At 40.1% G+C, this 13,603-nt stretch overlaps 3 protein-coding genes and 2 long non-coding RNA genes across 9 annotated transcripts in view; 3 read left to right on the top strand and 2 right to left on the bottom strand.

The window, feature by feature from the left end:
* Positions 1-1,069, bottom strand: part of dhodh (dihydroorotate dehydrogenase) — a 54,474-nt gene extending 53,405 nt beyond the window's left edge. For all 4 annotated transcript variants that reach the window (XM_051073997.1, XM_018686308.2, XM_018686310.2 and 1 more), the window contains exon 1: positions 965-1,069. In XM_051073997.1, coding sequence (XP_050929954.1) covers positions 965-982 — 18 coding nt within the window. In that variant the 5' untranslated portion in view covers positions 983-1,069. The remainder of the gene's footprint in view (positions 1-964) is intronic.
* A 421-nt stretch (positions 1,070-1,490) lies between these two features.
* On the top strand, positions 1,491-4,429 carry LOC127143000 (uncharacterized). Its single transcript, XR_007814158.1, has 3 exons — positions 1,491-1,839; positions 2,933-3,899; positions 3,991-4,429. It is a non-coding gene; the product is annotated as an uncharacterized LOC127143000 (long non-coding RNA).
* Position 4,430: 1 nt separating this feature from the next.
* Positions 4,431-6,506, top strand: LOC127142992 (polycystic kidney disease protein 1-like 3). Its single transcript, XM_051074022.1, has 5 exons — positions 4,431-4,552; positions 5,124-5,343; positions 5,570-5,748; positions 5,872-6,102; positions 6,292-6,506. Exons 1-5 carry the CDS (start codon positions 4,544-4,546, stop codon positions 6,439-6,441), a joined length of 789 nt encoding a protein of 262 aa, XP_050929979.1. The 5' UTR covers positions 4,431-4,543; the 3' UTR covers positions 6,442-6,506.
* LOC108889700 (uncharacterized) lies at positions 5,256-10,550 on the bottom strand. Its single transcript, XR_001962032.2, has 3 exons — positions 10,457-10,550; positions 9,481-9,608; positions 5,256-5,400 (listed from the first exon to the last, which is right to left on the bottom strand). It is a non-coding gene; the product is annotated as an uncharacterized LOC108889700 (long non-coding RNA).
* LOC108889694 (polycystic kidney disease protein 1-like 2) lies at positions 6,641-12,790 on the top strand. Of its 2 annotated transcripts, XM_018686297.2 has the most exons (9): positions 6,641-6,878; positions 7,697-7,843; positions 7,951-8,153; positions 9,101-9,282; positions 9,514-9,646; positions 10,183-10,378; positions 10,515-10,731; positions 10,914-10,998; positions 11,698-12,790. In XM_018686297.2, exons 2-9 carry the CDS (start codon positions 7,740-7,742, stop codon positions 11,742-11,744), a joined length of 1,167 nt encoding a protein of 388 aa, XP_018541813.2. In that variant the 5' UTR covers positions 6,641-6,878; positions 7,697-7,739; the 3' UTR covers positions 11,745-12,790. The 2 variants fall into 2 exon arrangements, with proteins under 2 accessions (XP_018541813.2, XP_050929957.1); XM_051074000.1 differs by having other exon boundaries at positions 10,914-12,790.
* The last annotated feature ends 813 nt before the right edge of the window (positions 12,791-13,603 follow it).

Below are 13,603 nucleotides of genomic sequence, written 5' to 3'. Positions count from 1 at the left end.
CCACAATAACCTGAGTTTGCATACAGTGTTTTGTTTAAGAATCCACAGAGGATGTGCGGTAGCATATGGGAAAGACAAACGGCACAGCCATCGTCTATCACCCTGTGCATGTCTGAGCACAAGAAAGATTAATGGGACATCACTGGAACAAAGTCATCGTTAACTAAATTCATTACACCTGAGCTTTTCCTCTGTAACAAGTCAAAATGTCTGCTGTGAAAACACTGTTGGGAGGTATACAAAAAAACCACAAAGGGACACACAAGAACCACAAAGAGCCTCAAAATGAGTACACAGAGACACAAAACCACCACAATGACAGGAGACACAACCACAGAAAGAATATGAGTATAAAGAGTGTCAATACAACTGCAAAGAGACAATAAATGACCACAAAGAGTCAAAACAACCACAGAGATAATAAATGAAGAGATACATAATGACCACAGTGACATAAAATGACCAAAAAGGGACACTAAACCACCACAAAGACACACAAAATGACATTAAACAGATACAAAACGACCACAAACAGACAGAAAACAACCATCAACTGCATCCCTGTCAGTCTGAGGGTCTTGCTCCACTGGCCTTTTCTGCCAATGGGCTGGAGGTAATATCAAGGGTAGACAACAGTGACTTAAGTTCTCAGTAAATGCTACAAACTTAGCATGCTCCTGAATACATGAACATAAACATCTGTGTTTGTGAATTTTTCTCACAATTACCACCCCTATTTTCACAGGGCAGGTAAAGCTGGTGGCAAAGACACCACCACTGCCTGCATGTGTATCTGTGGTTTCATGTATAGACACAGCGAAGCTAAGTTACAGCGTTTCCTGGTTTAATGTTACTTTTAGGCGGAGCAACCGGAACAGGAACACAACGGTCACGTCGAGTTTCGTGGAGTCGTTTTAAAAGACCTGCCTCGGCACAGAAAGATGTAGATTGTGTCTGAATTTACCTTCAGATGTCCCGCCATGATCTGTCATTGCAGTAAAGGGCACTGAATGAATTTCCTAACATGTTACACAAACACATGTGGTAACTGCGTTCTCCACGTCCTCTCGCGATATTTCCGCACAGTGTGTGGACAGTGTAGAAAATGACTCAAATGAGTTATTTTTCAAGGGATAAAATAAATGCAACTGAATATTTACTGTGATTTGATGTGAGAATAATAGAGAATTTTAAGAAATTAAAACTAAATATATTCAAGATTGTTATATATTATATGTTTTTCACATTAACAGCAAATAAAAAGGTGAAACCTGGCCTTGGTCAGTTACAGAGGAAAGGTTCATCTTGCCTGACCTTTGGTGACTCAGGTGACTCCTTCACTTTGCATCTTGTTTGAGTGTCTGCAGTGATTTTCCTATTGTGTTGAGAACACATGCGGAGTTTTTCTGGAGAAAGCTCTCTAATTTCCATGTGACAGACAGAAGTGACCTTGCTCAGTTGGTCTTACAGCCACAGTTCCAGCTGCACTATGTGCTTTAGCTCTGTACATTATTATAACTATGGATATGTTACTCCAAACCTCTGTCTTTTTGTGGATTTTAGCTGGATTTCTATCTTTACCTGAAAAATCTCAGGCCTGTCCTGGCAATGATTTCACTGCCCCGTGTGATCTTATCTTCGAAAATGCTTGTTTTGACTTTGTTGAGGAATCGAAAACCTGGTCCCAAGCCAGGAGCAGCTGTGAACAGCGAGGAGGGGAGCTCCTGAAGGTGATGAACAGCTCGATCAAAAATTTGCTGAAGAACATCACCAGAGAGAGAAACACCAGCAACTTCACGTGGTGGCTGGGAGACGGGGTCCAAGGAGAACCCAGCATAAGTAAGTAAAATACACAAGGAATGTAGTTTTGTTTTTACAGTTTATTGTATTTTGGCTTGTGATCCCTGAAATCAAACAGTGTCTGTTTGAGACCCAGTGCAGGGGAAAAAAAGATGTTATCTTTCTGGTTATTTAATTGATCTCTCACCAGGGGCCTTGTGGATTAAGTTTATTCAACAATTAAAGAGAAAAGGGCACACATAAGAAAATTTTGGCTTTCTTATTCACTGATTAAAGCTGCATTTACATTTTTTCATTAAGCAAAATAACTCAAATGTCAGTGTTTAATGTTGTGCTAACACAAACAACAGTGTGGGAATTTTGGCAGAGGTGCAGTATAAAAATGATCAAAATTCAGATAAAAAACAAAATATTTTTTAACAACTAAACAATGTAAAATCGGTGCTTGAGAGTTTTAAAAATAAGAAATGTTAAATATGTTGTTATTTCTTCTTGAACTGTGTTCACTGCATCATGAAATCACAGTACAAAGTGATTAGATCTTAGACAGCCTCCCTCAAAACAAGTTTCATCTGTGTGTTTTTTTTTTCAACACTTCATTGTTGAGATGAGTTAAAAGTCATCTGCATAAGTTACATATAAACCCCACTTTCTAAATAGCTTGCACTACTTATCTTGTGACATGTATTTATTAGACTAAAATGATTTCTAGCTCTGGAAATTAGCCTATCAACAAAAAAATAATGGATAACAGTGTTTATAACTGATCGATAAATCAGGTCAAAGTCATTTATCAGGCAAAAATACCAAACACTCTCTGCTTCCAGCTTCTAAAATATGAAGAGTTGCTGCATTTGTCAGAATTATATTATTAGAGTTGGCACGAAGCATTTGAAGACATTACCCAGGGCTCTGAGAACTTGTGATTGTTTGATATTTTATAGACTAAATAGTGTGAAAAATAGCCGACAGATTAATCAGTAGTTGCAGCCTGAATAGTTTTTGTCTTCATCTGGTTTGGGGTAATGCAACTGTGGCTCAAAGCAATGTCCTAATGGCATGTCTGTGTGTGTGTGTGTGTGTGTGTGTGTGTGTGTGTGTGTGTGTGTGTGTGCACCTCTTTCCAAAACAGAAAATGGTGACATTTCAGAGTACAACTGCACATACATGAAGCTGAATCCTCTTCAGTTCATCATAACATCAGACTGCAAACAGAGACGAAGCTTCCTCTGCACCCACAGTACGTAACAGCAGCTTCCTAATCACTGCTTTAACTCTGTTTAAAATGTTTCCTGTTCACTTCATATATAATATGCAGTTTGTTAAAAGTGTTGTTCTTGTTTTAAAGATTTGCAGTCCTCATCAAACACAATGGTAAGAGATACACTGTACATGGTCAGTAAGAAGCCGTATAAACATCCAGACTGACTTTTCATGTTAGTTTTGTTTGTGTTTTCTTTGCAGAACTCAGTAATGTCCAGTCATGCAAGCAGATCTCGTAAGTCAGATTGAAACATTATGTGTCTCATCAGTTCAAGCAACAATGAGCGTGAAGGACAACAGTCATAAAACAAACACACACATTTTGATTTCAGGGCTAAGGAGGAGCGTAGATGACATGGGTGCAGCTGTAGCAGACATTGACAAACTTCTGGAGGTGAGTGTGACAGTTTGGCCCATGGATCAGGAAGACAATTGAATAGTACAGTAAAAGGCCTTTTGTTAATTCTACCTCAAAGTTTACAAGTATTGTGCTTCTTAAACAGGAAGCAGATAAAGAACTATATCGAATGGAAACTACAGTAGGGGAGCCAACAGACAGCAACAGGGTGGGTACCAGTGGAAAGTCTTATATCACCTCTATCACAACATTCACCTGCTTTTTATGCTGAGAGTTTGTCATGGTGCATTAAGTGCTGTCTTGTTTCTCCCTTTCACAGGACAAATTCATTAAATATTTGTTGGCAGGCACTGAAAAACTGACTCCAGAATTTGCTTTGAAAAACAATGAGACTATTAGTCACATCATCAACTGTAGCAATGGCATCCTTCTACTCTCAGAGAAAAAATGTGACATTGACAGCAACCCAAACCCTACCGTAAGTTCAAAAGAGTGAGTGAGAATCAAACACATTCACTCATCATTATGGCTCTTACAGTGAAGTGATGTTGCATTTTTCCCCCCTCCAGGATTTGTTTGAGAGGGTCTTTCAGATCTTTCGGAAAATAGCTGTGCTGGTGGGTAAAGCAACCTCACAGGGCATTGTCATCAGGCACAGATCAGGCACCTTCTATCAGAACACGTTGGTATTTTTTTCAGAATATCGCTGATTTATATCCTACAATCACTGTAACTTTTTTCTCTCTTAAGCTATTACAAACTGCTATAACAAACTGTTTTATTTCCCTCACCTCAGGTACACACCTTCTGACCTTGGCAATGCAGTGCTGGGCTCAGAGAAAGACGGAGGGTTTGTCATACTCCCCTCATTTTCAGCACTTCAGAGTCAGGTTGGAGACAGTCCAGTCTTTGCTCAGGTCTGTGTGTGTGTGTTATCATCATACATATGTGCATTTGTATCTATGTTGTCATCCACTGCCTTTTCAACAGAGCTTTTCTCCTCCTCAGTTCGCTACATTCTCAGGGAATCCCCATCTCTCCGATGACAACATCTCAGGAACTATTTGTAGCATTTTACTCAGCAATGGAGTCTCAGACATTAAACTGGAAAACCTGCCAGCGATGATAGAGGTACAACCAGAGGGAGAATTGGGTACTGTGACATTTGAAGTGTAGTGCTAATTTTTTGAAGGTGGGTAGCAAGAAAACAGAAAGAAAAGGTGACATTTGTTAGGAACCAGGCACTGGTCGGTCAGTGCAATTTTCAAAGTGGCAGAGGTGAGATTGACATAAACCGCTGTTATTAAAAAGGTTGGTCAGGGCGCCTACAGTGAAGCTCCTCACTGGCAGGTGATAAAAGGCAGCTCGTGACACCATGTTTATCAGAGCACTTAGCACATTACTGTGTATACTCGTCCTGGATCAACAGTGGAGTTAGGAATGAAAAGCACCACAAAACACAAAAATTGTCTGTTTCAAATTGGGGAGGGAAATTTGTCAATACAACTATTAAAAGGAAGATTTTTTGTCATTGTTTTCATGCATTTCAATTATGCATATAAATATGTAAAAAAATATGCTCACCTAGGAAGTGAATGAAACTTGAGAGAGAATATTTACTGCCAGTTCCTTGTTCTACTTGTGAATATTTTGCTTTACATTCTCATTTTTTGTATCATGACACTATACTTTGTTCCTGCAGATCTTTTTGCCTCGTCCAAACGCTGCAGTGCTGATGAATAGCACTGCTGTGCTCAAGAAAAACACAAAAGCAGTGACCACATTCAATGTCACAGACCCTAATGTGACCGTCATCTTCAGCGTGGAGCCCAGTGTCAATGTGTCACTGATTCTTACCCTTTCTCAAGGGTCACGTCCCACCTCTACATACTCCAACGCCACAGTCATCTTGAGCCCAACAGGTAACCATCACCATGAGGAAGTGTTGATATACTGCTGCGTACCCTGATCTCTGATTTCTAATAACAACACAAGAGAGTAAAAGACACACACTTTATCATCATTTTCTTAACATGCATGTGCTCCCAGTTCTCTTATGTATAAGTATATCAGACAGACAAGCTGTTTTAAGTTTCATTCAATTGGTTCTTAGATGATGAAGTCATATTTAGCTGCTTTTTGCCATAGGAGGCTACCGCTGGATGATAACCCCAGAGATGTTACAGCAGACTCCTGGAGACTGGTATATTGACACCAGACTTAATTCGTCATCAGAGTTTGAAGTGACACTGGATATCACTGCTTTTATGAGCAAGTGTCTTTACTGGCATGAAGGGAAGAGGATGTGGAGCACAGATGGCTGCATGGTGAGTTTCCATCTGGATATAAAGTCTGATAAACTTGGCTGTCTTGCTTTGGCTCTGCATGTACAGTAATGCTGTAGTTATACCAGTTGCATATCAGACAGTTATGTGCTGTCATTGTCTAAGGTGGGAGAGAAAAGCACTCCAGAGCGTACACAGTGCCTGTGCAACCACCTCACTCTGTTTGGGAGCTCCTTCTTTGTGATGCCAAACTACGTGGACATATCTCGTACAGCAGAGTTGTTTGCCACTGTGACTGAGAACTATGTTGTGCTGGCACTGCTGTGTGCTTTCTTTGGCCTCTACCTGATCACTCTGATGTGGGCCTGCTATGCTGACCGCAGGTCTCGCTCTAAGGTCAGTCTCTCCAGACAGTCTCATGAAACAGGTTTTTGTGTGTGTGTTTTTTACATTATGTCCTACATTCTGTCATTTTTTTTGAATGGTGGATTGTTTGTTTAGAAACTAAAGTCATATTTATTCCTGTGCCCAAAATAAAACAAATATCTGCCAACACATTCACATTGTTTTATGGTGAACTATCAGAGAAAGATGACGCTGCTGGAAGACAACCACCCAGGTGCTCACTACAACTACCTGATCAGTGTCTATACTGGCCACCGCAAGAATGCTGGGACAACTGCCAATGTAAGAGTCTTCTTTCATTTGCAGAATAAGGATTTATCTCTTTTTTAAATAGCTCATAGAATAATCCTTTCACTGAGATTACCATACATATTGGCTTAACACTCCTTGTTAGAGCCTGGACAAAATGTGTACTTGATGTCTAATGGTTTGCTTTAGAAAATGGTTGGCAGTTACATCAAGTGTACGTGATTTGTAGTGAAAGGGAAAACCTATATAACATTAGTGTGGTCCTTTACACAATCCCGGTTAAGGTCACTGATGTGTGAAGCAAGCACTGTTGCATCAGTACGTTCTGCTATCCTGTAGGTTACAGTGAAGCTGATTGGTGCAGAGGGAGAGAGTGACACACACAACCTCACAGATCCCGATAAGCCAGTGTTTGAGAGAGGAGCTGTTGATGTGTTCCTGTTGGCCGCACCCTTCCCTCTGGGTGAAGTGCGAAACCTCAGGCTGCAGCACGACAACTCTGGAGGTCACCCATCATGGTACTAGAGGCTAAGACTACACACACTTCAAAAGCAATACATGCATTTAGTTCTACACTATCTCAGTCCCTCCAATCAAAAATGAAAGTTTTTTTTCTTTAAGATACACAGAAATGCTAATCTCCTGCAGTTGTAGTTAAACAGACGTTTTTAACTGCTTTTTTCATTTTTAGGTTTTAGGTGTTGAGGGTGAAGTGATAGATAGTTGTGTGTTTGTAAGGCTTGGATTGATTCAGCCCTGCACTGAACATGTGGATAACTGGTGATAACTCAGGGTTGTTAGAGCTTGCCTCTCTGTAGAACAGCTTGCTGCCTTCTTCATGGTAACACATTAAAATGTCAGGCCTGCCTCCTCAGTTAGCACTACCTTGTTATCACTTAATTAAATACCACTCTGGGCGTACTGTACACATGCATACACACACGCACACACTGGTGGAAAGTAGTATAATATAGAAATAAGATTTGCAAGAAAGAATCACTAAAAAACCTGTGGGCAATATACAGCACTGTAGTGCACCCAGTAAAATAGTATGACCACTGTAGCATTACAGGTTGATGCTATCTTTACTCATGATATGGTAAATGTATCATGGTTTTCTCATGTTCTAATATAGGCTTTTGCTGCAGGCAAGACATCTCAGCACAGAGTAGGTGGTAAATGAAATTTCAAAGTAAAAAACACAGCCTACATAATGTAGGTACAGAATTCTCGTCTTTTGCTTCTCCCAGTTTGCAAAGTTTGCATTTCTCACATACAATTACCCACATGGTAAATGTTTAATATTTTTGTGTCATGGATTTTCCTTCATAAAAAGGTATATAAACAAGGTGACCGTACAAGACCTCCAAACACGGCACATGTGGCACTTCTTTTGTGAATGCTGGCTGAGCGCTGACCGTGGAGACGGCATGACCAAGAAAACTTTCAATGCCGCTAAGAACAACGAGATTGCCAGCTTCAGGTCAGAGCTGGTCCACTTTACTCTGCTGAAATTAAGCAACTCAGTTCTTGAGAAAGTTATGTTAACTAGTTAACGTCAATATGGGTTTCTGTTTTTTTCTCTGTCAGGAACATTTTCCAGACCAGAACATCAACTGGTTTTAGGGATGAGCACATTTGGGTGTCCATAGTGGATCCTCCCTCACGTAGTCCCTTCAACCGTGCCCAGAGGGTCTCCTGCTGCATGAGTCTGCTCCTCTGCACCATGGCCATCAACATTGCCTTCTGGAACATTCCTGTAGATGAGGACTCACCAGTACTTTTTTCTTTAGGTAAATTACAGGGCCTTAAATTATTTTAGCTCTTTCTAATCTTTGCTGACCTGCAGAGCAAAGTTTCCTTGAAGAGGGGAAAAATCGCTTGATGTTAATTCCTATCAGTATTGTTGTTGGTCGTTAAAAATTGTGTTTCAGGCATCTAAAAAACATTGGTCACTTGCACAACAAACACAAACGTTTTTTTTTTTTTTTTTTTACATAAAGTTACTATATTGATAACCATATTGATCCACACATAACTAAAGTGTAATATAATGAGAGATTTTTCTTAAGGTCTCAAAGTTTTGGATGAAAGGTCAAAAGGTTGAAGCTAATAGGCGAGCTGGAGCAGAAGGTGTAATTTCAGAAGCAAGTTAATTAGCTGTCTGCTTATATTGCTGTATTATCTCCAGCACCTCTGCTTTCACTTGTACAAGTGAAAGAATGAGTTGTTAGTATAGCCCTCCAGCAAGAACTGAATAGAACATGTGTGGGATGAGAGCATAGAGCCACCTTTGCAAACCTGTACAAAATATTGACCTTGATTGTTGCTTTTCAGAGGTCAAAAGTTTTGAAAAGTTACACTAGTAGCACCATTAACGCTGCTCCAACACTGTGCACAAGTGTATACATGTGTGGGTGGGCAATGTTAGCTAGACTTCATAGAGCTATTCACAATAATCATTGTGTGTACTTTTGTGCAGCTGGGTTTTGTACTCGGTAATAATTTAAGTTTAACACTTACACCACCTTCAGGCATTGTTGCAATTGCTATTTTCTTTGTGTACCACTTGTACCACCTGTCAGTATTGAGGAAAAAAGTATATTTATTATAGCATTAATTTGTGGAACAACAGGAAACTGCACAACAGGTCCAAGCCAGAAACTAGCAGCCATTTCCTGGATGTTACTGGCAGGGCCTGTTTCACATTAACGACCACTGTGTTCTTGCTTTTGTCCAGGTTCACTGCAAATCACCTGGCAGGAGATCATAGTGGGGGTGGAGAGTGGTCTCCTCATGTTTCCGATCAACATCCTCATCATCACCATCTTCCGAAGCATCCGACCTCGCGTCATTTCAAAGTCTAAAAAAGACTCTGAGGACTTGAGACCCCCTGCAGTTAACATGCCAACTATTCTGAAGGTGTGAGAGTGTGTTCAGAATTTTTTTCTGTGACTCATCTTGTGCAGTTATATGCCCAGAAACACATTTTGCATTCATTTTATGCATTCATATGGCAGGTACTATAAGTGCCCTGTGTGGCTTTGACCACTACTGACCTTTCACTATATAATATGTAATCTTACCTATCTATGTATTTGATTAAATAGTGTACTGTACCTGTAGCATTTGATGTTTGTTCATCCCTCCCAGGATACAGAGGAGGTGATTTCTATGGTGAGCAAAAGTCCGAGGAACAAGATGTCAGAGATACACAGGCTGGAGTCCACCGCAGACCTCTTCCCTGCCTTGGACAGGGTGAATGAATTAATCCTACATATGCAAGGTAGTTTTTATTCCTATTAATTATGTTTTCAGAAAAATAGCAAACACTGACTATCTTCTATTAGCCAGTACTGTCTGTACTGTACAACCAGGGTAAAACATTTTAACACAGCACATTTGCATTTTCAGAAGCTGACAAATAGGTAGAATAACACTGTAGAGGGAAAAAAGGAAATGGGCAAGTGGATGAATAAGACAGTCAAGTGTTACTTGAGCTAAACAGACCAGCGAATAAGGGCATAAATTAAACATGTAGGTGTTCTATCAGGACACAGGTATATTCTGATCCAATAAAGGTTTAAAGGATAAGACTGGCAATATCCCATGAAAATAACAACAACAGACCATGTCTCTAAACACTCCCCGGCCTGTCTGTAAATATGTTAAGAATTTTGTGCACTAGTGAGCATTTACAGGAGCTGGATGTTCCTGCTTTTACGTAGCAAAGAATACACCTTTTCAACTCAAAGAAAAAAACGTAAAGTGCGGGACATGTTGTGCAGAGACATGTATTCTCTCTATGTAATCCTGTCACAGGGGAGAGTGAGAGTGACCGTCACTGGGTGTACTGCAGCAAGTTCCTGCTAGCTGGTCTCTGTCACCTCCTGATGGGCCTGGAAAAATTGGACGCAAAACACTTCCCGAGTCCACAAGAGTACCAGTGGGCCCTGAACGTCACCAATGTGCTGGTTCGCAAGGCTGAGATGGTCTTCAGCTGCCACTTGGCCTACTGGTCAGCACTCCAGCCAGTACACAAATGCAAAGGCAAAAATATCTGGATAGAGTAGAAATATCACTGGTTTTACTTTACCGGAACATCTTGTGTGCCCCTCCTCTTTTCTCTCGTTCCTTCTCTCTCCTTGGCCCAGCCCGCCTCCCGTGAGGAAGAAGAAGAAGTCAGCGAGCTGCTGGCTGCCCTGGTGGTGTGTGTTCCTGGGCTGGTTCCTGCTGCTGTCCATCAGCGGAGTGTCCACTTTCTTCACCCTGCTGTACGGCTTTCAGTACGGCAAAGAAAAGTCCATCAAGTGGGTCATGTCTCTGGGCCTCTCCCTCTTCCAGAGCATCTTTATACTGCAGCCTCTCAAGGTTGGTAAAGATGGGTGAAACCCCAAATGAATCAAACTGATGCTCTTAAAACGTCACTTAATTTAGCATCTAGGCAAAATACTGTATTTTACGTCACTGTAGCTATGGGAGTAACATGACTTTCTCTGTGTCAGGATTACAACATTTCTTGAGGATTTTCTGTGGCTTGTTTTTGTTCACAGGTGATAGGCGTTGCTGTGTTTTTCGCCCTGCTGTTGAAACCTGTAGCTGTGGAGGAGAATGAGGAAATTGAGCAATTGCTGTTAGGTAAGAAAAACATAATGCAGTCCATCTTTTACCACAGCGGGTACAGGCTGCTAGCTGATAGTAAAGTGCTATACTCAGAAAATTTCATGTCTGGCTCTTTATGAACACTGTTTCATGCATTATGTAAGAAGGTTGCAGCTCTTTCCTTTCTTTGCCTTTAATATTGTCTGTGTTCATCTGCTGCCTGCAATGTTTTGTACTGCAGTGCAACCAGTATTTAGTCTATGTTTTTTTGTCATCCTTAAAACAGGTTCAGTCTAATCACTCTCATTAGCAGTTTTCATCAACCATAATATAAAAGATGATAATGTATCAGTGACATGTTTTTCTGCTGCCACCTCCAACATCTTGGAGTAGCAGAATGGCCTTTAAATAAACCTCAGATACTGGATTGCAAAATAGCCTCTAAATTTAATTTAACACATCAATTGTTTAGTCCAAACTACTAATTCATATTTCATAAAGCAGACAGATGTATCCATTCCATTTTGTTTCAGGGTGACTGCAGAGAGCTCTTATGTAATGATGCATATGAAACAGTAAAACTATTTGCTTTGACAACTCTAAACTAGTGACCCTTTTAGTTTCCTGCCTCTCCCAAGTGACTTTTCTCCCTTAAGTGTATCAGTGCATCCTTTCTTCAGTTTAAGAGGAGTAAAGTACTGTGAGTCTCACTGCACTGTCTTCTCCATTTAACAGAGCAACAAGACAGGTGTAGACAGTACTCTGGGAGACACACGCTGTGAGGAGGCTGCATTTAGCGGAATAAGCTGTCTTCTCCGACGGGCGCAGCTTCAATTCACGGCACCCTCGCTTCTTTAACACTCTTTTGCACTTATTGGAAGTTTTACTTTCTGAATATAAAATTGCATAGCACATTCTGGTGTTTTGCATGTGTACAGTTTCCAAAGCCTGAGAAAGGTTTCTGAAATGGTGAGTCTGGGTGAATGTTGCGCTTGCATGTCAAAGTGTTTCTGTTTCCAAGTCCTTTACAATCCATTATGATGTACATAAAGAAAATCTCTTGTTGCTTATTTTAAATAGCTTTGTTCAAACGTGGATACACTTTTCACTTTGTTCACTGTCAACATACACAAAAAGCTGTGCTCAGTCCAGTAAACATAATCAACAGAATAGTAGAATCATTGAGGGTCTGTACAGTTATACTATATAAAGTCTTCATTAATTTGTTGTTGTTGTTGTTCCATTATTCTTCTAAATGACATTTCAAATACTCGAAACACCTCATCAAAAGAGGAGTAACTGAATCCATCTTCTTTTAGCCTGAAAATAATAAAAGCTTGTGATATTTATTGTTGGTACAAATGACAGCCACAGCCTATATCGACTGGTGTCAACACGACTAGTCTTCACAGCGTATGTCGGCAAACCATCGACTGTACACAAACACGGACTTTCCCTTATAGAAGAATGGGAAGGTACCTTTATGTAATTGCACATATGGGACCTAATTATTAATTGATCACTTTTTGTCATCTCACCTCCATCACTGTAATACATGCTGAAGGTACAGGTCATGACTTTTTATCATATATGTCTACTTCTATGTGAGTCAGTCTGTCCTCCCTTTGAATGATTTATGTAACAGACCTAACTACATTCAAGTTTGTGCTCTTGGTTTGGGACATTTTGATGCCCTGTCTTATATCTCCTGTGCTTTTATGTTATCAGAAACGATTGTTTGATCTATTAATTTATTGTTCATTTATTGATAACGTATGTATTGTTTGTGTGAGTTCAAATAAACGGATAAGAGCTACAGACACACAGTGGCTGAAACCCATCAATAAGAATATTTAAAATAGAAATGACATACAGCATATCCACAGTTTTCACATCTTGAAACTGGAAACTCTCCAGGACAACCATGCACAAATTTAGAAGTTTATAAAGCCGTTATGACCAGTATGGGAAAGTAAAAAATTCTGTTACGTTCTCCAAACTGAAAACTGTTGCTGCTAAAATCCTCCTCTATAATGGATTATATGTTTAGGAGCAAATGTAAAACAAACACATTATTCTTACTAATGTACCAGATGATGTAAGAAACTGAAATTATCAGTCATAATCACTTCTAATTCTCTTTTTTTTCCCTAGCAACCCTGACAGTAGCTTTATAATCGCTTTACGTTAAGAATCCTTTGGGTGCAGAATAGACATCTTTCTGCTAATCCTATTTATTTATATCATTCAGTCAATTTCACGTCTTTGTGGGGCAGATACATATGGCCAATATTCTACTAATCACATCAAAATTAATCAATAAAGAATCTCTATTCACTACTGAAAAAGCAACATTTGATCTAGTTCACCAGGTGATGTAAGCCTCACCTGGATTGGCTACCCAGTCACTGACATCACAAAGAACACAGAGGACTAGTACATGTAGCACATAGTTTCTCAAGACTGGCATAATGAGACAACAACAAAGGCAGCTTGTGCTTATTTCCTCTGCAGAGTGCGTCATTCTAGTGGAACAATCTTTGAAATGAAATGCATGAGAGAAATTGATAGAAACAGCTCGGGCCTCGTGCTCTATCACTCCATCAGCCACCCATCATTTTCCTCACACCACCACAGCAGA

Source organism: Lates calcarifer, linkage group LG2, assembly GCF_001640805.2.
Source record: "Lates calcarifer isolate ASB-BC8 linkage group LG2, TLL_Latcal_v3, whole genome shotgun sequence".
NCBI lineage: Eukaryota > Metazoa > Chordata > Actinopteri > Centropomidae > Lates > Lates calcarifer.
Note: the sequence above shows the minus strand (reverse complement) of the source record. Positions and strands in the feature narration are given on the sequence as shown.